Source organism: Gobius niger, assembly GCF_951799975.1.
Source record: "Gobius niger genome assembly, chromosome: 10".
Taxonomy (NCBI): Eukaryota; Metazoa; Chordata; class Actinopteri; order Gobiiformes; family Gobiidae; genus Gobius; species Gobius niger.
Genome location: NC_136861.1, coordinates 17,375,109 through 17,397,959, shown reverse-complemented (window position 1 = coordinate 17,397,959; position 22,851 = coordinate 17,375,109). Strand labels below are relative to the sequence as shown.

General features: G+C 40.5%; 2 protein-coding genes across 5 annotated transcripts in view; one reads left to right on the top strand and one right to left on the bottom strand.

Annotated features, from left to right (window-relative positions):
- Nucleotides 1–412: 412 nt before the first annotated feature.
- Nucleotides 413–10,744, bottom strand: snx8a (sorting nexin 8a). Of its 3 annotated transcripts, XM_079564470.1 has the most exons (13): nucleotides 10,622–10,743; nucleotides 9,893–10,020; nucleotides 9,385–9,514; nucleotides 7,734–7,924; nucleotides 6,657–6,777; nucleotides 5,486–5,622; nucleotides 5,290–5,370; nucleotides 4,116–4,276; nucleotides 3,798–3,927; nucleotides 3,628–3,696; nucleotides 3,280–3,429; nucleotides 993–1,142; nucleotides 413–653 (listed from the first exon to the last, which is right to left on the bottom strand). In XM_079564470.1, exons 1-13 carry the CDS (start codon nucleotides 10,656–10,658, stop codon nucleotides 573–575), a joined length of 1,566 nt encoding a protein of 521 aa, XP_079420596.1. In that variant the 5' UTR covers nucleotides 10,659–10,743; the 3' UTR covers nucleotides 413–572. The 3 variants fall into 3 exon arrangements, with proteins under 3 accessions (XP_079420596.1, XP_079420595.1, XP_079420597.1); XM_079564469.1 differs by having other exon boundaries at nucleotides 413–1,142; nucleotides 10,622–10,744; XM_079564471.1 differs by lacking the exon at nucleotides 9,893–10,020 and having other exon boundaries at nucleotides 413–1,142; nucleotides 10,622–10,686.
- Nucleotides 10,745–14,150: 3,406 nt separating this feature from the next.
- Nucleotides 14,151–22,851, top strand: part of ttyh3a (tweety family member 3a) — a 268,746-nt gene continuing 260,045 nt past the window's right edge. The window contains exons 1-4 of one of the 2 annotated variants that reach the window (XM_079564474.1): nucleotides 14,151–14,492; nucleotides 15,110–15,356; nucleotides 18,770–18,939; nucleotides 20,573–20,684. In XM_079564474.1, the coding sequence (XP_079420600.1) occupies nucleotides 15,231–15,356; nucleotides 18,770–18,939; nucleotides 20,573–20,684 (408 nt within the window). In that variant the 5' untranslated portion in view covers nucleotides 14,151–14,492; nucleotides 15,110–15,230. The remainder of the gene's footprint in view (nucleotides 14,493–15,109; nucleotides 15,357–18,769; nucleotides 18,940–20,572; nucleotides 20,685–22,851) is intronic. The other variant, XM_079564473.1, reaches the window with a different exon arrangement.

The window sequence follows — 22,851 nt, the reverse complement described above, 5'->3', positions numbered from 1 at the left end:
AATTATGCACATCTATACCTTGGGCAGTGGTGCATCTTACATTAGTTTGTCTGTGAAGTTCATTTGTTATGAGCAAGTTTATTTTTGCAGACTTGCTTCTCTTTTCTTCAGTCTTTGGTTTTAATTGAGTTATGTATCCGTCCCAGAATGGTGTCAATGCGGTTCTGCACCGAACAGCCCCAGCTTGGCAAAAAAAAAACTACCATAATGACAGACTTGAATAAAACACTTATTTGTATATCAAAACCATCATGTCGAACTAGTATTTACTTCAACTGTATAAAAAATATGTGCGCATTCAAATTTATTAACAAAACATATTTTTCCATTGACCCTCTTTTCAAAACTTTAGTGTCTCAAAATATCTTCCATAAAAATAGAAAATGTGCTGTGATTAGTGAACTGTACACCTTAAATACAATTTTTTTCACATGTGCATTTGCTTTGCAGACAAAATATTGGTTATACAAAGATTATTTATGTACAACAAAATGTGATGATTTAAAATTTGCAGACAATGTTATTTGAGCATTTTAAGAGTTGTGCAGCTTGTGTTCATGGTGATAGTGTCTTCAAACAGGCAGCTTCACTCCATTATTACGACCAAACAAACATCCAAGTTTTGGCTGTAGTTCAGTCCACACTTCCCCCATCTGGAAAAGAAAGTGCAGATAAACTTATATAGCGAGAGATGAATTGAAAACTAAATTAAAACAAGATAAGGGTCAGAGACAAAAATCCATTATGTCCCATGTGCGATTTGATGTTCTTAAATTGTACCGGTGTGTGTCTGATTTGCTTAAAAGTCAGCGGACTTTGAAACAAAAACCGTCTGAAATCTCAGATCAGGCGATAATCCTTTCCCCCATATCATCCATCTTTATTAGGTCTTTGTTTGACTTTACAGAAACAATTTCAAGCCACTTTTTAAAGTCCGGGAGCACAAAAAAGTTACTAGAGCGGAGGAAGTCTGGTGAAGAGATTCGCCTCACCTCCTTGTGTCCTTGGACCTGCGAGTTAACAAAGGCGCCGAGGATGTGGGACGTGATTGGCAGATAGGCAAAGATAAGCTGTGTTTCTTGATGAAGGCAGAAGAGGGAGAAGTAGTTACGCAGCTCCATGGTCTGAATGGCGCTTTCTTGCTGTTGACGAAGACACAAAAGATGTTGTTTTTCATTTTATTTGATCAATATCAAAAGCACAGAGGGAAAGATGACACAATACTGTTCAGAAAGGTCTCCAATGATGCTTAAATTAATTAGAGATACATTTTATTATCTATTATCTATAATTAATTCCTCCAAATCAGAATTGCATTAACCCGGCTGATAATGATAGAGGTTATTACCTATTATGGGCCCTGACTATTACAGTATAGTAATATTATATTTTTGTGGTACCAACATGTAAAGAAATTGCAGCCAATATTGTGGTTCTCAAACTTTTCACACCAAGTACCACAACCTAAGATATTACCACCAGGCCTAGATCAAGATTTCATTAACGTTGGAATCACTGGAAAAAATGCAATCTTATCTTGGATAAATTAAGTAAATTCATGCTGATTTTGAGTAGGTTCGGACCAAAGGTGTGCTGGGTAATCGGGAGAGTCGGGATGTTTCCTGATGGACTGAGGTACTTTTGGGCTGCCAGAAAAAAAAATCTATTAATAATAGACTCTCACAGTTGTACTACTACAGGCCCAGAGGCTTTAACTGGGGGGCAGCCGGAGCCTAGGCTGCTGCTGTTTTAGACATAAGTAAAGACAAGTTCCACAAACGTTTCTTGTCATGTAAATCGATCAAACAATGACTGAGGTGTTGAAATCAGAAAAAACGTTGGCATTGCACTTTGCATTCAGTGCTGAAGCAGGAGACGGACGCTGAACTGACTAAGAGGGGGTGTTCAAGGCTAACTGTGGAGACGTGTCAGGCGGCAGGACTGGATTATGTGTGTAGCGGCCGATGTGAAATAAGGGAGAACCGATCTAACCTGCCGTATTCTAAACTGACGCTCTACGTGGTGATTATATTATTATTATGATTATATTTAAGATTTTGCTAAAGATTGTACCCAGCTTTCTTTAGTTTTTGTGATGTTTATAGTTTCACTTCCTTATTGGACACCGACAGGAAGTGACATAGATGAAGGTGAATAATTTTAAACTGTTGCCGTACAACCATGTTAAGTCAATAGGAAATGAGTCAAACTGCTATGGAACTTTACCTTTAAAGCCACACCGCGTAGAATTTTACCCAATGAATAAATTGAAATACAGATATTTTCATCATTGAAAAATACCTCATAAATGTACAAACAAACATTTATGAGGCTCACCCCTCCTAAGATATGACTGTAAACTTAAAGAAGCTATCCTTGATTTTGATGGAATACAATTTGTTTTGTCATTTAGTATATGGTAAAAGCAGACATTTATCAAAAAAATACTGGTTTTAAAAAACTCAAAAAACGCTTACATTTTTTTGTGAAGGAGAAATTACCATGTGCTATACCTCTGCTGTTGTTTGTGCAATGGAAACTAGTTTTAGTAAAATGTAAAGAGTGCTGTCACTACATAGCAACTACTGTATTATCATTATTTCCAATACCAGTGCATTCTTTTGCCCTCTTTGTAACCAATTGTAAATAATGTTTATCTAAAAAAAAAAACACAAAAAAGTCATAATTGTATTGTAGAAGGAACAATGAAACTCCAATTGTTATTGTATTCTTTCAGGTTGAAGCATTTTGTTTAATCAATTTTCCATATAAGATGTGTCCGTCCCCTATAAAACAATCTATCTCAGGTTTGGTATTGCAAAGACTTGGATCCAATTCTTTTTCTTGTCCTTTCCTCCTTTACTTTCTGTTGAATATTCTTTAAAGGGACAATATAGAGTTTTAAAATGTGAAAATTATGTATTTTCCTCCCCCTACATGTTCCAACAATGTCCAAAGGTGTAGAATAAGCTCAGACATATTCACCACAACTGCCTCTAAAATCCTGCACTGTCACTCAAAAAGTTGTTACTTCGGGTCCGAATATCCGTCATGCACGAACTTAATATAGAAGGTGCAGTTACACAAATGACCTGAGGTGGCAGTAGTGAGTATAAAATGGCGAACTTGCCTCTAGCCCCTTTAACTAAAATGAACAAAGTCTAAAATTGTAGATGACTCCGAGTACCACCTGAAGAAGGCCAAGTACACGCACCACAGTTTGAGAACCACTGCCTTAGAGCAATATTTAGCACCTCTAGCATGGAGTACGTTATACACCTGCACTATCCTGGACTCCAGCTGCTCCACTGACGCCTGCTCTTTGGGCTGCACCGTGGCGCTCATCATCTGCCTCTTCATCATGCCGTACTTGTGCAGCGCCCTCTGGTGTTCATGGAGGACGCCTTTCTCGTGCCGCTCACACAGATCCTGTAGACAAACACAGTCTCTTTAACTACAGTTGTCTGTGATGAGAATGAGGTTGATTTCTACGTGTGCCACAGCGTGAGATCCACTGTACACTCTGTAATGGCAGCTGGGGAGGAGCGGTTTTATAGTTTTACTCCAGATCAGTGCACAATACGCAAGTTAAGAAACGATCACAGCCCAGTTTGAGGTAAAACGAACCCTGTATGACTGCAGCAAATCCAGGAACAGGTTTAATCTTTCCACCACATCATCCTCTTCTCTTCTCCCCTGCAGACATCGCAAACACAAAGACATTTCCTCCGTTTAGCGCGCGATTTGGACAATTTCATCCAAGCAGGTGCCTTGTTTTGAGAATTGGGCGCATTTACTTGCTGAGCCGCTTTGTCCGACAGCACGGCGAACTCCACAGACAAACTCTTCAGGGACTGACGCAGGGCCCCCCAGCTGCTTTGGGACGAGGCGAAGGCGGGAATGGAGGACGCATCTGAGCCGAGATTACTGCGAAAGACAGAAGGCAATATTGTTGTGTCTATAAACTGCCAAAACTCCCCAAATCCCAGAGTCAAGCACCTCAGCAAACGCAGTCACTGGAGACAAAACAACACAGAACGGCTCGGATTCCCCTGAGATTATTTTTCAAAGTCTAATACCCGGGGACTTTGACAGTGTTCGCTGTGATGAAATACCTGAGCTCCTTGCCAAACAACAGCAGATCAGTGGCGTTTTCCTTTGAGCGCTCCGCCATCTTCTCAGCGCGGTCACGAAGTTTAAAGAAACTGTTGTGAATATTTCTAATGAGTTCTCGACTCGTGGAGAACTGGGCCTGGATGTCAGCCGGGAGATATTCCTGAGAGGAAACAGACAAACTTTGGTGGAAACTTTATCAAGAAACGTGTGCAAAATTGGCCAATTAAAGATGTAGTTTGATCTTAAACAAAACCCACATAGATAAAGTGCACACAAAGTGGAACATCTTAGGGCCACATATTATAAGCAAAATCGTTATATCACAAGACGCCATAGCATATTGAAAAATCAGTCAGAAGGGCTTTCATTTGACAGAATACCCATCCTTACCGAGCACATTGTCTCCAGGTTGGCTTCACCCAAATCTAAAAGCTTCTCAACTGGAGCTGAGCTTAGCTGCCTATAGACCAGTGTAACACCTTATCTAAAAGCCAAGACCTACAAAACTGATCTAAATTGGTCTTTTTCCTCACGTTGCCATGTCGGCGCCACTTTTAATAAACTTTATTTATTTTTATTTTTTTCAGATAATTTTTTTTTTACTTTTTTGCCGTTTTTTTGTTGTTTTTTTGTTGTTTTTTTGTCGAATTTTTGTCACTTTTTTGTCACCGTTTTGTCGCTTTTTTGTTGCATTTTCATTCTTGTTTTTGTCACTATTTTGACACTTTTTTCAAGACACTTTTAGATTTGGGTCATGGCAGACTGGAGAAAATGTGCTCGGTTCAGGTGGGGGTTTTGAGGTTAAACAAAAATAGTAAAACGATGCTAAAGTTAAGTTTCTGTCGTATTTCCTCTTTAAATTGACTTCATTTTCAGCCATGTTTTGTTTGTCTTACATTTTATTGGAACCAAACCATACTGTGTTGAAATGGTTTGGCAAAATATGGCAATAATATTATCCAAGACGGATATTGAACACTGCAACATTTCCTCACATCAAGCAGCCATATTTACAATTATATGAATTTATTTTTGAATAAAGACTTTTGCTTTGATTCAAGTAGAAAGTGCATATTTATAACTTTATGTCAATATTTTTGAGCTGATATTTACAGATTATAAATTATCACTAGCCCCACATTATTGCACTTGTGTGTTAGAAAGGGGCCTCACCTTCGCCTGCGTTGCAATCCTGTTGGTCATAAACTCATCGCCTGTTTTTTTATAAGCGTCCCGCAGTTTGGTCTGGACGTCCTTGTGGGAAAGGAGGGGTGAGAGGTGGTTAGTGCATAAGGCATATTTGAGGCAGGATGTTGCTTATTGCACTGTAGATAATGGTGGGGTGGGGGGGCAGACAGAAATCACATACTGTGCCGCTGAAGGTGAGGAAGGTTTTGACCAGCTCGTCCTCAGAGAAGAAAGGATGTCGAGCCACCAAGTTAATGAATCTGCCCAGAGCACGTCTCCTGCCTTCAATAAACTCCCGCTCCGAGACGGAGGTCAGCACTGAGCACACAAACCGCACAAAAACAGGAAGATATTACACAAGTTTGAGACAGCATTTCTTAAAGGTAGAGTGCCAACATGCTCTGCTAAACCTTAGACGAAGTATTCTATTCATAGTCAATAGGAACGTATGTCAAATATAGAAAATACACAGAAAACATTACGCTTTTCTCAGTGTCGTTAGTTGGCATAGCCTTTATATGCCCTTCATGTCCCTGATGTAATATTTTTAGACTTCAGTCCTCTTCGACTCTGTTCTTTGATATAAAAGTTCAGTTTTGAACTATACTCATTTAGCTTCATATCACTCTTCAATGCTTTTAGATCTCCTGAGGTTACAGTTGCAGTAATTAAGATCAAAGTCAAAGTTCACAGTACTTTTCTCCTCAAAAAAGATCGAATAAAGTCCATATGAGAGGTTTAAGTGCTTTGCTTTTCCTTCTTTAGTTTGTTGGGATATTGCCGGTGAACAATAAGTATTTATCCAAGTGAAGTGAAGGCAGTTTTATGAAGAGAAGTTAAAACAAAAAGTGATATTTGAGGGATGAAGGAGAGTTCCGTATTCCAAAGATAGAATTAGGGATGTGTATTAAATATAATTATGCTATCTATGTTTCGGAGAAATGAGTAGTCTAACCTTTGAATCATCATCTTCTGCAGTGTGACTCCTGAATCGTCTCACTATTATCTCACATTACGCTCACACCAAACTCATGATTTACAGCTTGTGCAACATCATCGGTACATTCTCTTATTGCACAAATGAACACATCATCGGGTCAAATGCTTTACAAAGGCTTCTTGTTGGCTTTGCGCAGACATAATCATCGTTACACTGGAACAGTAAGTCATTGTGAACTCCAACAGGCCTATTTTCCACACCACTACTCCCCTTGTTTCTTTCCGGCGGTAATTTAATGAACGGCAATAACTGCTTAAAACAATAACACCTTCAGGGCGAGCCATTTGTACAGGGACCGGCTTTTGTTGTTTGTTTCAAAAGGGAAAAGAGTCGGCGGTGAAAGAAGACGTACCTCCTTTTAGCATTCGTTTTGGAGGCAGGGCTGGTACTACTCTGTATGCAAATCTCTGCAGCAAAACCTCGTGGAAGACGTCGAAATCACTGTACCGCCGATAAACTGATATCTTATAACGCTGTAAAAAAAAAAAAGGCAACAAAGGAACTCATTAGATGACTCTGAAAAAGTAATTGCAACCTAACTGAATTTGCAAAGACTGCAATTTTGGTTTAAAATCATTATCAGCATTATAACGTCCTGTGCAAACAGAAAAATACCCCGGAACCACATGGTCTTATTGAAAAATATATATATAGTGACCTGTATGGGATTCTTCTATTAGTCTTCCTCTCTCATTGTTAACGCTCCTGGAAGTGTTAAAATGTGCACCTGAATACTAAATGCAAACCTCACAAATCTAATCAAAACCGCATTACAACAGATAATCACACTTTAATATTTTTTCATAATTTTTCAGCCCTGGGACAGATATTTGCAAACTTTTTTTTATTTATTTAGTATTATTCATGGCTAAACTGAGCATGAACCAGAATAAAACACAAAATAAAGCACGGATGACCCATGACTTAATCTAATTGCCTCGTGATGTGACTCTGAATAACAAAACTGCAGAAGACCCTGAGTGTTACCAGAAGAATCCCAAATGGTACTTGCACCAGTGTTTGAAAACCACAACATTAAAGGGATATTTCAGGATTTTTGACATAGGGCCTCATTTCCAAGCTATCCAGAGTGTTGGTGATTTCTGAAGATCATTTTTTATTTCATGCAGTCCTTATATTTGAAGAGTCTAGTGGTGCTAGGCTAGTGCTAAGCTAGCGCATGTCTATGGTAACTAGTAGCCTGCATTAAGAATAAAAATAAAAAAACAAATAAACAAACAAAACAAACAAATAAAAAAATAAAAAAATCTACAGAAATCAATAACACTCTGGATAACTAGGAAATGAGGCCCTATGTCAAAAATTCTGAAATATCCCTTTAAACTCTCCCATTTTGTTTCACATACATGGGAAATGCAATAAAACAACACATATTCACACTGATCACATTACAAAGGGGTACACGTGCCTGGCTGGTGACTTGGTACTCCACGTGTTTGAGGAACAGGCCTTTCTTCTCAGGGATGAGCTCCACCTGGACAGTGTCCCGGGACAGCAGCTTGTCCAGGCTCTCACTCACCGTCAGCACGTCGTCCTGCGGCTGCTGCATCCTCAGTGAGCTCAGGTCTCTGGGCTCGCCGAGATAAGGCTTAGGCAACTCTGCCGGAGCACAAACACCATGAACTTCTAACATTTACTTTTCGTGTCTTAAGAATATGGCCGAGATATTTCTAAACAAGAGCATTTGTCAATAAGGCTGCAATATTGATCATACTCACAATCGGATTGGTTGCAATTAGCAAATCACAAAGACTGTAGTAATTTATGAGCCGTACTGTCCTTTGCTGAGAACTAAATGCCATTAAATATCTCCATATCTCTTGCAAACCCCTGTAGACTACAAATATGTTCTGAAATGCATGAAACTTGCATTTAACAGTTTAAATTTCCATCTTGTGAAGTGTTACTACTTTGGGGTCTTCTTTAAAATGTGGAGCTGAATCCGTATTTCAACACATTATGGCAAATCTAACTGCAATACTTCTGAGAGTAAAAAAAAACATAAATGCGGTAATGTAGTACATCTCCATCCAAGCCACTGACCATACTTTTGATGACAGTGAGGTAGAGAGAAAAGATGGTTGAGTGAGGTGAGGTATGTTTGTCAAAAAGCATTGAACAACCTTAAACTACCCCAGGAGTGGTCAGAGTTTAAATGGCTGCTAACTTGTGTCTAACCAGTCTTACATTTTTACTACAAGAGTGAAAAGAATCTCCTGAAGATAAAAGCAAAATGTCCTCAATTTGAAAACCTCTCCTACTAAAGACTTTTCCCCCAAACTCCTTCAACCCTGCTTAGTGCTTTCCTTTTGTACTGCACTGACATAATTCGATGTTTCTGTTTATTGTCTTGCTCTAGCGAATCATCTGATTTGCCATTATTTGTTCCTGTTCGTGCCAGTGATGACAAGACGGGCATGAAACCCATTACAACAAGTGCAGAAAAGTACAGTTCTTGTTGCTCAGACAGGAAGTGGCATGAAGCAGTAGCCATACTGGCCACACCTGAATAAACAGAGGCGCCTTAAATAAGGACAGAAGGCTGGATGCACTCAGACCGGTGTCTGAAAATCATAAACTGCCCCCGTCATCTCCAAACTGAGGGATTTGAGGAGGAATTCATCCTTCAGGCAAAACACTAACACAAAGCATATCAAAACCAGAAACTTTTGCTCAAAATTGATCAATTCAAAATAGCATACTCTTCCGCATATTAACTGAAAATGCAGTACACTTTTCCTTTGTGTAGGCTCCATAGCAAAAGTTTACAAAAAGTCAAAGTTTTGTTGAGTATGTTTTTGCAATTCTTTCAATGCTGAAGCTTCTTAAATGAGCAGTGAAAAAAAATCATAACCTAGCTCAGATGGCTGCTCTTTGGAACCTTTTGCAACTATCCACGTTTTTTGGTTAAGTAGCTTGTGGATCTGAGACACAATAAAAGCGTGACAATGGCATTGACAAAGGAGACAAATGACTGGGGAGGCTTCCCGTGGTCACGGCAGCCAATTACCAAGCTACTCATTAAGCAAAACATTCAGTGTGGTGTCACTGTAGCTTACCCTGAATGTAGTTTTCCAACAGTTTGGGGCTCGGTTGTTTTCCCTGCTGAGCCAAAGCGATCAGAGCCAGCGCTTTATAGAGGGTTAGTTTGTTCAGGTATCCATCTGTGCACTCGACATGTTCAACAATCTGAGGAGGACAATGACACGAGTCCTGGAGGTCAGTTTTACACAAGACTCAACAGTGGGCACATTCCTCCCTGCAGAAAGTGCAAACTCAACACAAAAAGACCGGAGTGCTGGGAAACCAGGAAACAGGCAACTTCTACAATAAGGCTTTAAACTAACAGTAAAATGAGATACGCTTAAAGAGCCAGTATCGTCGCCTATTTAGTAGCTCTTATCAGAGTGCTTGCAAAAGGACATTCAGTAGATAGTCCAGGATAAAAAAAAGTCTAAACAAACTGATTGAGTCAAAACTATAACATTTTAACAATCATGCAAGGTCAGCATCATTGGATAACATTGATCATTGACTTTTTATTTTATTTTTACGAGGCAACCTCACCTGGCCTATGACTGGCTTGGAGAGTTCAGTCTTGTGAAGTAATCGCAGAAAAACTTCCAACTGCACTTTCTCATGGGTCCTACAGTGGATGGCCTCATACACTTCTCTGTAATAGGCAGGGACTGAGCCTAAAAGAGGAACAATACCAACTCATATTTAAACGTTTCCCAAGAAATTACGCCTGAGTAAGCACTCTTTTCACTACATGAAGAACTTGACGCAAAGCTGTTCACTTCGCATAGACCGTTATGTTTATGATCACGCTGCTACTTCACGCGCACATCATAAATTAGACACGGTTTTGCGACACTACAACACATTTAAAACATATTTGGCAGAGTTTTAACGCCCCGAAACGCAAAGAGGTTAATTGTACATTCAGAACTTTTGGGCATCCATCCTATCCCTCAGCTGCTCGTGCTGCAAACTCGATGACAGGTTTAACGTCACGTGGCAACAAAAACATAAACTTTTTCCACTCCTGTTCAATGTGTCTTGAAATAAAACGGCTTTGATGAAATAAAAATGCTGTTTTAAGCTCCGGGGGGAGAAAAAACAAAACAACTCTGCCGTTACGTGATAAAAAAGGTTACTTTGTTGTGCGTCTGGAAAAGCAGAAGGGCATATCCACGTTGTGCGCAAAAGAACAGACGTCGAATCTGACCAATCACGAAAACATGCACAAAACAGATCATATTTAAGATGTTGCAAAGCGTTTTCTCACGGTACCTTCGTGTATCTCCACGGCCATGGCTCTGGCTGTCATGTGAGCGCGAGCACCTCCATGTGATTTCCTGCAGAAAAGAAAAAACTAGTAATTCATTTCTTAAAGTTGTAGCGGGCGTCAAGGCAAAGTCCAGGCTTGACACACGGTCGTAAAATTGTCAGTAAATGCAGTGACAGCTTGGTAATGACAGAAACGGCTACCAGACGTGTAAAAGGCGAACCCCAGTAGTCGCCTCCTCCTACAGCCACTTGTTGGTCTGGTTTAATTCCCTTGTCTCACTTGTTTCAGCGTGTTTGTTGTTCCTTGATGTTCCTGCGCATAAATTCTTCTCAAACATTTCACTGAATGTGCTCCATAACAACGGGGAAACTCAACCTTGGAAGTAAAAGTAAAAGCGAGCAGTCGGTGTGTTTGTGTGTGTGCGCGCGCGTGAATGCATGCCACATAAAGTGCGCGCAAACTGTTTTGGGCCTTGGCGCCTACTTTACAGTAAGAAAAAATGTAAATAAAAAACAGAACAATTTTTATTTTGTCCATTTGGTAAGATAAAAGCACTTATACTAACCTATTATTTTGATATTCTGATAGAGGATGACAGACTGAATCCAACTAGATTTATTAGACTTAAAGTTGCCAAACCAGTTTCTTGGTGTGTGTGTGTGTGTTTTTTGTTTTTTTTAAGTGCATGTGACAGGTTTTAATGCTTTTGAAAATATGACTTATTTAGAAGGATAACATCAGTTGCATCATTTTCATGTTAATTCAGTGAAGCAGCAATTTTAATGACGAAATGTTGGGCAGAAAAGTTATTTTTATTTGAATTTTTAAGCTGCTGACAGGAAGTGGCATAGATAATTGGTTCACTGGGGCTGTTTCTCAATTGCCACTTCGTTGACGTCCTCGGTGGCGGCTCCTCCAAAACGGAGCGGAGTGTCCTCTCCCCGCCGCCTTTGAGCTCAAATGGAACGGCCTCCGGAGCAAGCGGCTGCGTCAGGTCACGTGTCAATCTATGCTCATTAAAACAACTGTTTTATGAATAACAGAGGCCAGGAAACTGTGTATGTGGAACACAACTTTTTTTTAAAGTGAGTTCAAACTAATAAAGTTTTGCGAGAAAAGAAAAAAGAAACTATGCTGCAGTGCATCATGGGTGATTTCAGCTCTCCGAGGCAGCGGAGGATCCACAGCTGTATCCTTCGTAAATGAGCCAAACGGAGGAGTCGAGCTGCGAGGGGGCGAGTGGTCCAGGTGAAATGGAACACCACTTGGCGGCGCCGTGATGACGCAAATGACGTCCGAAGTGGTCGAGACGCCGAGGATCCTGGCAATTGGGAAACAGCCTGGGTGTTCACCTCAACAATAAACTGGACTGGTCCCACAATACCAACGCCCTGTACAAGAAGGGCTAAAGTCGCCTCCACCTTCTGAGGAGACTGAGGTCCTTCGGAGTGAGCAGGCGTCTGCTCAGGACTTTTTATGACTCTGTGGTAGCCTCTGCTCTCCACTACGCCGTGTGCTGGGCCCCGGGCAGCACAGAGCGGGACAAGAACAGACTGAACAAGCTGGTCAGGAGGGTCAGCTCCGTCCTGGGCTGCCCCCTGGACTCTGTGGAGGACGTGAGGGACAGGAGCGTATTAGCCAAGCTCATCTCCATCATGGACAACACCTCCCACCCACTGCACGGGACTGTAGAGGAGCTGAGCTGCTCTTTCGGTGGAAGACTGAGACACCCTCAGTGCAAGAAGGAGCGCTACCGCAGGGCCTCCATCCCCACTGCTGTCAGACTGTACAACAAGACTGTGAAGTAACATGTGCAATAACCCCTTTGCAGAATACATGCAATAATCCCTGTATTTAAATCACTTACCTGCGTCACTTTATCAACCACTTGCACTATGATGTAAACCTGCACTGCTAACACACACTGTAACATTTTTTGTTATAATCTGTTTACTTCATTATTTACTGTTATACTTTTGTCCCCACAAAGTCCTTGGTAGTCATTGTACATAAGATACCACTATTTTACTATTTTATTTTCTCACATTTTCTGCTTATTTGCACACCCTGAGTGTTTCTAAGAGCTGTATGTAGTAGTTTCTCCATTGTGAAATCAATAAAGGCTATCTTATCTTATCTTAAAGGATCCTTGATTTTTTTATTTTCTGTTATTGGAATAAAATTTGTTTTGTCCTTTAGTATATGGTAAAAGCAGACATTTATCCCCAAAAAACACTGGTTTTAAAGCTTTTAAACAGTCATAATATGTCAGGCTAGTAGGCATTTTTTACAGTGAAGTGACAGATTTCCTCTCTGAAAGTTGTGAAACCTGGTTTAAACTCAGTCCCTGTGACGAATTTTGATGTTGTAAATGCTTTAGGAAAGTTTGAGATGAGTTTGGACCAGAAAATGGCAATTTGAAATTTGAGTGACCCTGTTTCTTTGTACAATCAGGTATAGCTCCTTTAAGTTCCATAGCAGTTTGACTCACTCATTTCCGACTGACTTAACACGGTCGGCACGGCAACCGTTTAAAATTGTTTGCCTTCATCTTCGACACTTCCTGTCGGTGTCCAATAAGGAAGTGAAACTATAAACATCCCACATTTGTTCACATTTTTAGCAAAATCTTAAATATAATTGTGTTAACTAAGTTTGAGCAAAAATTCTCTCTAATGCGTCATATGCAATTTAATTTTTTTTTTTTTTTTTTTTTTTCTCTTTGGCTAAGTGAGGCAATTTTCCCATTTAAGATCCTGTTCATTCACAAAATGACAGTCTTAGGCTCCTGAATGGCCCAGGGATTTGATCCTTTTAAGAGCTCCAGCCGATGTGATAGAGTAGACGGACAGAAGGTGAGGGCCCTAAGCGCTCTTTAGCAGCAGAGTGAATAATCCCCTTTTACCCCAGATTTATCGAAGAGTTCAAGTGATTGTAGCATTTCCAGTGCGGCGCAAACCTCTCATTGACCCGCCGCTTTGAGGCCACTAGATGGCGCCGCTGTTCTGTTTTGGGAACGGCGTTTGTTTCCCTATGAAGCCTGTGTTAGCAAGTTAACTTAGAAAATTAATAGAACGCATAAATAGGCCAAAACAACATCTCGAAAGAATAGAGTTCGGGAATGTGATGTCATGTCGTTAAGCATTATGGGATTAGCAGCAATTTTAAACTAATGGAGATTTTAAAAGGTAAATACTGGAGGGATTGTTCACATTAAAACACTTGGACACCACAGTGAGTTAGATGTATGTACCAGCAGTAACTCAGCAGCTGACGGAGTTGATCCACGGCTTTTTTTTTCTTCACTTTTTATACTGTTTTTAGCTTAGTCAATTCAAATGTATGCTAACAACTGCAAAGATGGCGGATCTCCATGGTAACTGTGAAATTTCCCGAACTTAATACGGATAAAACAAAATTAAATCACTATTTCTATCCCACTATTTTCATGAAGCTGTGGGTGTGTGTGGCACTTTGTAACGGGGCATTTAAAGGGATTCAAGCCTATATTTCTCCAGAGGGGGGCAGAGTTGGGCTGCACACACCGGGGCAGGCAGGCAGCCAGCTGGGCTAGTGAAGTCAGTAGTCACCGCGTAGACTCCAGTCTCCCTCTATGTTGTCCCCGCACTCGATCGATCCGCCAACTGGATGGACCTTTTTACACACGGATATCCTTCGGTGAGCGACAACTTGACGCGGAGTTACTTTCGATGAAAATGACGCTCTGAAACACGACTAACCAGGATGTAACAAACCCGCAGACGATCATGTCAAGAAGAACAAAAGAGACTTCTTCTTGTTCTCCTCCGCCTCAGTGGGTGAATTAAAACAACCAACAGCTGAACCAGCTAACGCTAGCTGGCTACATCAAAGGTGTTACTGGTTTGTAACTCTGCTTGTAACAACATACCGCAGGCTTAAGCTAATTATTGGGAATGATAACAGACCCGTGACGCTAAACATTAGATCTAGTAGCGCAGATTGTGGGGACTTCCAACCAAGAGAGTTGACGCCAGACTTCCAGGGTTTACTCATATCTAGGTTAATAAGCTAGCTAGCTGGTAACCATAGGCGGCCGTTTCTACGTACTTATTTCTATGGCTAGTAAGTGATTGACATGCTCTAATAACTTAGTAATTAGCTATTTGTTGCTTTTATTAGCATAGCTGGCATTATAGCTTCGAGACTGCGAGCAAAAACGATTGTTATATTCATTTTGTTTGGGTAAATCACATTTAAAAGTTGCATTATTTACTGTTTCCCACCGATTTGGTTGAACCTAGTGGCAAAGGGGATCCATGTGTCACTTTATTCCCCCCTATTTTGCAGAAGAGTCTGTATACATGATTTAGTTTCCATTAATTTGTATACTATTGCTAATACTAGCTTGCTATAGACTATGAGGGAGATAAGTAGACTATGGGGGGCATGTTTTTGCATCTCATCTCATATACTCATGTGCATTGTTTTTTTTTGTTCCTCCTTTCCAGCCTTATAACGGTGTGTGGCTTTATGAAGTGGACTCTACTGCCTGTTCACACTCCCAGTGCCAAGCATCCCTTCCTGTTTGCTTGTTTGCTGAGCTTATCCCTGCTTTGACACTCACTCGCCATGGCAGCTGTGGTTAGCTACTCTCCTCCTTGGTGGGTCAACCTGCTACACAAGCTCCCACACTTCAACTTTAAGTTCCAACAAACAAGCAGCGATTTCCAACCCGAGGACTGGACCTATCAGCAGGTAATAAAGTGTTGTCTTGTTTGATATCACAAGGACAATGTGTTGCAGGGGTGGCTCATGTGGTTTCCTTTACTCCCACTGTGCAAATACATTCTTACACAGGTGATTTGCCTATTCTAAATTGCCCCATGTAAATGATTGAGTGTCTCTTTGTGTTGGTAGGAGTGCTTACCATCGCTACTGCTCAATACAGTATGAGTGAAAACATACAATAATGCAAACTTTTTAAACAAAGTACATTACATGACATTACAATTAAATGAAAATGGTGTCAAAACCAGACTAAAACTCAACTTTTGCACATTTTTAATTTAGCATGCTGTTTTGTTTTAGACTGTGTTAGCAAAAATGTGTCAGATGGAGGACCTCAGGGGTTTGCAATACATTGTGGCTCCTTGCGATGTCAATCTTGTGTGTCCTTACACTTAACGATAATCGAGCCCGATATTTTGCAGCCCATTTTCAAATCAATGCAAAGAAAATCTCGCCCGTGTCCCCTGTCTAGCATCCAAACTAGGAATGCAAATGGCCCTTAAAGTTTCTCGTTTGCCTCATTACACCTTTGATCCCTTCCACCATCTGCGTGTTGCATGTCTCGGCCTTCAAGGGGACCCTGGCCAGCTGGCCTCGTAAGGAGCGTGATCCAAAACACCTTAGCTTACGTGACTACTGGACCTACTCTGTAAATGTCCTCCTCAAACCTGTTGGCTCAGCTCTGACATAAATGAATTTGACAATACATTACATATGTTAATGCACGTAGCCTGTGTAGGTCAATGTTCATTTCAGATTGTTGAGGGGGGGGAACGCAGTGGGGGATGACAGTGGGAAATAGTATGGAAATACTGTATGCCTCCTTCATAATTGATGTGGTTGTATCTATAGCATGTCTTTACTTTGAGGTCAAGTGCATGCATAATTTACTCCTTACGATTTGTTTCAATCTGTCTTCCATCAATTATGTGTATGTGTGTTGACAATGCCAAACATCGACACACATTGATTTGATTTTGATTTTGGCATAGCTTAAACATTGTGTTGTTGTCACATTAACCCGTTCCTGGCCCTGCAGGTCGTGTTCAATGTACTGTTTATGTCTTGAAGTATGGGGAATGAATGTTTTGATACTGCTGTTTTGACACTTAGTTCTGAAGATTGAAGATTTAGGGCTCCTATATTTAAAGCAAATGTAGGAAGTGCATACTTTCTGTTGTCCCCGTTATCTGTCCTCTGCATTTCATCCATCTCTCAATGCTACTTATCTGGAGCAACCTGTAAGGAGCTATTAGCGACAAAATCCCACTAGCTGAGAGCCGCTGTGTAGTGTACGCGTAACCAACCTAGATAAGTCTGTGGCACACACCTCTAGCCAAAGGTCTCCAAAAGGATTACAAGTTTAAGTTTGTCTTACAGCTGTAACACTTGTCTAGACGGGGTTCGTAAACACGTTATTGTCTGTTTATAGCTGCAGCTGTTTTGTTTCAGAGCTCAAGACAAAAGCTTGAATAATGGACAGTGTAAGTGAGTCAAATATGAATAAAACAAACTGCTGCTCACATACTGAAACGACAGGCTGGTAATTACTGTCAGTACAACGCTCTCACAGACGCTCGAGGGGAAAACCTGCTTTTTCCAGATGACTGAGTCTGAGTTGTCGTTGGCATTGTTATGTGCTTACACCATTTAATGCAATAACAGGTGTTTTTAATGTGTCACTTCTCTCTTCGCTCCTGCAGCATCAACACATTTCCCGCTGCTGGGTCAGTGCGTCGGAACTGGCACAAAAATGGAAGAGCAGACAGTCATTGCGTGTGATTTAAAGGCTGTGAACTACTGTAACATGCACTGCAGGCACCGCCTCACAATTGGCACAGCAATTCAAGTCTATTAAAGCTTGTTTATGTGGCTGTTTGTAGTGGAATGGGGTTAAGAGTAAACTCATTGTCTAAAGAGCATGCAAGAGATGCTGCAGCAGAATTACTTATAATTGGTAAGCAGTAATTACGGGTATTGTTGCTTGGATAGAAAGTCTACACTAGTCTTGCTATGGGATGATGATATTCTGTGCTTTGAACTCCAGCTAGCGTCTGGCTTTCCAAGTAAAACAACAATATTTCATTTCAAGATGTTTTCTCTTGCAGCAGGGGCTTCCTCTGAGGTAATCTCCCTTGCATGCAAAACTGTCGACAGTCTAATTTAGGCCAAAGCTGGAGAAGAGCTTTTCTCTCATTACATATTCATGACGACTAGTGTAGTACACAGCTCAAGCAAAGTGGCCTCTGTAAGGATTACAGCCAAGTGACATATTTAGAGCTTTGTGTTTTAAAGAACAATCATTTGGTAACTCAATAGAAATAGGAACAGTAATGTAGAGCATAACCTGGAGTTATGTTTTGGTTCTTTAATGAATGTTTGAGCAACTCGGCATCAGTAGTGGGCCATATCGTATCGCATATCGTTATTGCGATATAATTTTTTATATCTTTGTGGACACAATATAATTTATGTTACACTCAGCTCCATCAGAGCTGCATAAACACTGACTGTAGAACACGGGGACAGGTGCTTAAAAAGTAAAATGAAATGGATGTAAACTGCTTGAGTAGATCTTATTTGCGAGGAAATTAGTATGCAGTTGAAAAAACAAAAAACAGTAAAATATCACTGAATTTATCTTCCCAATAGGCATAAGGCTGGGATTTTGAAGTAATTTGTCTATTGTCAATTATATTGTCAAATATATCGTTATTGTGACATTTCTTTTTCGTGAAAAGAAATATCTCAATATTTCTATTCATATCATAGGCGATATGGCCTATGGCGATTATAGGCCTATGATTTTAGGCCATATTGTCCTGCCCTAATCAGCATATTCAGTCTTAATCAAAACCCCAAAGCTCTGCATGATATGATATAATATGTTACACTTTAAGCTATTCGGTTTTCATCAGATTGTATCAATAAAAGACTTAAAAATACCAAGCTGGGACTAAGAGGCTATGAGGAATTAGATTAGGAAATTCATAATAAGTTACGAAACAGCATTATGCAGCGCCAGCTCAAAGTCTGCTCCACCTGCTGATGTCACAAAGTGGTTCCATCTTTCTCCGAGGCGTGATTTTGTGTTTTTAAAGTCCATACATATTCACTGGACTTTTACGGTCATGCTCAAATTGCCTTCACTACAAAGCATGTCTTGATAGCACCTAGCAGCAACTTCTCTTTTAGCGTAACCTGGTTTCCAGTTCATCTACTTTTTACTTGTGACTGAACTTCATGTTTCTGTTGTTGTTTACCTTTCACACACCCACGGTTAAAAAAAAAAAAGTCCTGTCTTTACTGCCCATTACTCTTGTTTTGATTGCCTTCAAAGTCTCATCAGCTGTTCCCATCATGCCTTGTGTCTCCTCCAGTCCATCCTGCTCCTGGGAGGTGTGGCGCTCGCCTGTCTGGCTCTGGACCTCTTGTTCCTCTTCATCTACTCCGTTTGTCTGTGCTGCCGGCGGAAGAAGGACGAAGAGCGCCCCAATGCAGACTGCTGCTGCACGGCCTGGTGTGTCATCATCGCCACGCTGGTGTGCAGGTGAGCAGGGAGAGATTCAAATCAAAACGGTCTCAACGTTGTGCAACAAATGGGAAAACATTTATGGAAGTACTGTTTTGTGTGTGTGTGTGCGTTCCTTTAATTTTTTCCATGTTGACGGCTATGCCATCTGCACTCAGTTTATCTATCCTGGAACACTGCATTAGTTTCCTGTTTTTCTTAGTCCTAATGATTGGCCCTTGGGGAGCCATCACCACAGTCAGACAGCAACACACAGCGAGCCCTGGGACCTGATGCGTACAGGAACTGCATTACAATTACCATCTTTGTTTTTGTACCGCGGAACCACCAATGTGTTACAGGAAGGCTTGGAGTTTTTTTTGTGTGTGTGCTTTTATTCCCAGTTTGGCTCAATTCCACAACACACAAGCCCAAACAAAACAATATTCGCACAATGTCTTTCATGGTCGTAAATTAGATTTTTGATGTTGAAAGTGGTGCTCTATTGCGTTACAGAGTGATGTTGGTTTTCCACTCCGCTCTGTGCACCACTGCAGTCAGATTAGCCGCTCTACAGGAAGAGGGGAGGCCATTGATTCGCTGAGTGCTGTTGGCTGAACACTGAAGAGTCTGACATGGCATAAAATGGTCCATTTGTCGATACACCGCAAAATGTCTCCTCATTGAGGTTAGCCAAGTGAGACAACTACACAGAGATAGCGTTGCCCTCTTTTGGAAACGCTCCTGTGCACCTTTTACAAGACGTCAGTATTTCACTTCCACACAGACATGGAACAGAGGCCAAGTTCATTTAATTCTTTGTGGCATCACTGTTGCGATATTCATAACATTTATCGTCCAGGATGTTGCAATTTGTCTAGTTCGTAGTTCTTTGTCTTCCAACGCTTTCAGCCCTGATGTTGCCTGAATTCCTTCACACACCTCATTCTGCTTTATGAGTTCACAGACCATCAGAGAGAGGTGTAAAGTTACACAACAGCTAGGTGAAAAACCGGTGGAGAGCAAAGCACAGTAAAGCTGTTCATCCCACTAAAATGCCAATACCACTGAATATTTTAAGGTTTACTGTGAATCTGATCTACTTCTGCGCTCACAAACGCACACATTCATCTGCAATATTAGATCACTGTCTCGTATTTGTAGACTGTATTGTTTTCAAAGCCCATCCTTCAAGCTGGAGGATGAGCTGACAGTGCATGTTTTAGGTCAATGAGGGAATCGAACCAGGGATCTCTTTACAGTTTATCTGAAACTGTCAGAAGGATGCAAGCAAGTTTTTATTTCACACCTATAAAAGTTTGACGTTAGGACATCAACAATCATCTCTCATTTCTTGTATCTTTAGGCTATGTTTTTGTTTGTAAAGGACCCTGATGTTGGGTTTCGAGATTGCAGCCTTTGTCGGGGCACACTGTGAGGTTTCGGGGAAATAGCTGCTCCATTCCTCCGCGTCTCCATGGTTCTCTCTGGTCTTCTATGGACTCTTTCTTTCTGCTGGGATGTGAATGGGGCCCGTTGAAGCGACAGGGTTAACGCAGAGTTCACACGCCTCCCTCTCCACTCTATCTCCGCTCCCTGTTTTTTTTTTTTTAGCAGTACCCTCCTCCTGCTTCTCACCGCCCCTCTCCCTCTCTCTTTGTCTCCCCGTTAGCGCTGGCATAGCTGTCGGTTTCTATGGGAACGGGGAGACTTGCGATGGAGTGAACCGCCTGACGTACTCCCTGCGCCACGCCAACCGCACCGTCTCCGGGGTGCAGAAGCTGGTAGGAAAATCACCCTAAATAATTCAGCGCCCATATGCTATGAATGTTACAGATTTTTTCCCCCTTTTCACTAGACGGTTGGTGTCTACGTGATATTAATATGCAGTAATTGGGGGGAAATATTGCAGGGAAAATAGAATATTCTCAGCAATGATCGGCCGACTGGTGCTAAACTTTGCGTCAATAGTCCAGCAACCTCTGATTCATAAAAGGATGGACAGGACGGCCCTCAGCAACATGCTAAAAGTGTTTGATTTTACAATAGAAACTGTTTATTATATCATACATGCCTTTGAAGCATCAGCCATTATTGTTTTATATCTTCGGCAGCTTGTCTTAACGGAAACCTAACCAGGGTATCCGCGGGGTCTTTAAAAGTCTTAAAAAGTCTAACATTCAAGAATCCAAATTTAAGGCCTTAAAAAGTCTATAATTCGGCCTATTTGGTCTTAAATCCATGGTAAACTGGTCTTAAAAATTAACGTTCAACGACCCAATTATTTGCGCACAATTTAGTTTAAAAATCCATCGCTGTAAATATCCAACTCAAGGTAATGAACTGCATAATTCCCAATAAAGTTTGTCCAAATGTTCGGAAACACCCGCCACAACTGGCTCAGGATGGAAACACAAAGCTAACGCTCCTCTGCTCAGTGACAGAAGGAAAGTGAAAGCACAAACACAAGACCTGTTACTTTAGAAACACGTTTCTCAGTTTGTTCATCAAAACATCTGAAAAAGAAGTTTAGAAAACATAAAACCTAGACTAGATTCTGGCCTAATAATAATATAATTAAAATAATTATGATAATTAATTAGTTGTAAAGTTGTTTTGTGTTGTTCTATGCAAACGAGTCGAAAAGCTGCTTTTATTTTTTGAAACAGTGAATGTTTACCAGCTCAAGTATTACAAAGCATTTTAAATACAAAAACTAAATATCTGTTGTTTTCTTTCATTCAGTCGATAATTGTGAGTAATTATTCAATCTCAATATTCTTATTATGGGATAAGGTTGTTAAAACTTGAATGCCTAATGTGAAAAATTATGTTCTTACATTTGTACATCCCACTGTGGTATCAAAAACAACAGTTTGACACTTGGATTTTTGTGACAGTGATTTTCTTTACAGTCCATTTATATATTGCGCGTTCAAAAACAGGTCTTATTTTTGAGATTTTGTGGTCTTAAAAAGGTCTTAAAGAGTCTTAAATTTGACTTGTCCAACTCTGCAGACACCCTTCCTAACTTTAACTATTTTTCTCAGACCTCAAGGCAAATGTAAAGTTAAGCTTTGACCCGTTTGAATAATCATATTTTCTAAAGATGATCACTAGGTGCGGTTTAAAAACTTGATGTGGGATCTAAGTGCTTCTGAGGAGATGAAAAATAATTACATAAAGATTAAATAACAAAGTTAAACTATAGGCAAGATTATTGTTTTATGTAGATTTGTGGCACTATTTTGAATTTTATAATTTATCAAATTAATGTGAGCCTTTATTAACAGAGACGTCTCCTCCTCTGCAGTATTTACATCCTACATCAAGCTTCTAAGTGATTGTTTTTACCAGGAACTCACTGTTTACCACGGAACCTTTAGTGAATATGCTTGTGCGAATAGGTTTAAGATGAGTTTAATAGGAAATGAACAGAACAGGAAGTACTGGCGTGCCCAACGATTGTAGCCACATTGTGCAAAAATCCAGTTGACTCTGTGCATAACTTCAACTCATAACAACGCCGCCCAACAAGTGACTTCCTGTTTCGATCCAGCACGCCACAAGAAAGCACCATATTATTCATTAGTTCAACTTTCTTTCTGCTTAGCTATTAACAGACAAAACACGTAAAATGTGTGTATTTAATTATATTCTTGTCATGTTGCAAGTACCTGCTGAACTAATCAATGAGACGAGCTGTGTGCTTTTATTTTGGTGTGCTAGATCGAAACAGGGAGTCACTTCTTGGGCAGCGAGTCAATTGAAAACAACAGTCAGTTTCTGGCAAAATTTGAGACCAGTTTTGGCTCTGTATTGACTCTGAAAAGCTATATGGCGATTTTCAAAACAATACTCTTAATTATATCAAAAACATTGCACGATATTTCCAAAAACAATATATTTTCATTGTATCAATCTCCTCTCACTAAATGACTGCAGTATTTG

Coding starts and splice junctions, on each gene's coding strand:
- snx8a (XM_079564469.1), bottom strand. CDS start 10,658: ATGACAGCCAGAGCCATGGCCGTGGAGATACACGAAG. Junction 5,371..5,485: donor TCCTCACCTTCAGCGGCACA/GTATGTGATTTC, acceptor CTTTCCCACAAG/GACGTCCAGACCAAACTGCG. Junction 3,928..4,115: donor TTGTTTGGCAAGGAGCTCAG/GTATTTCATCAC, acceptor TGTCTTTCGCAG/TAATCTCGGCTCAGATGCGT.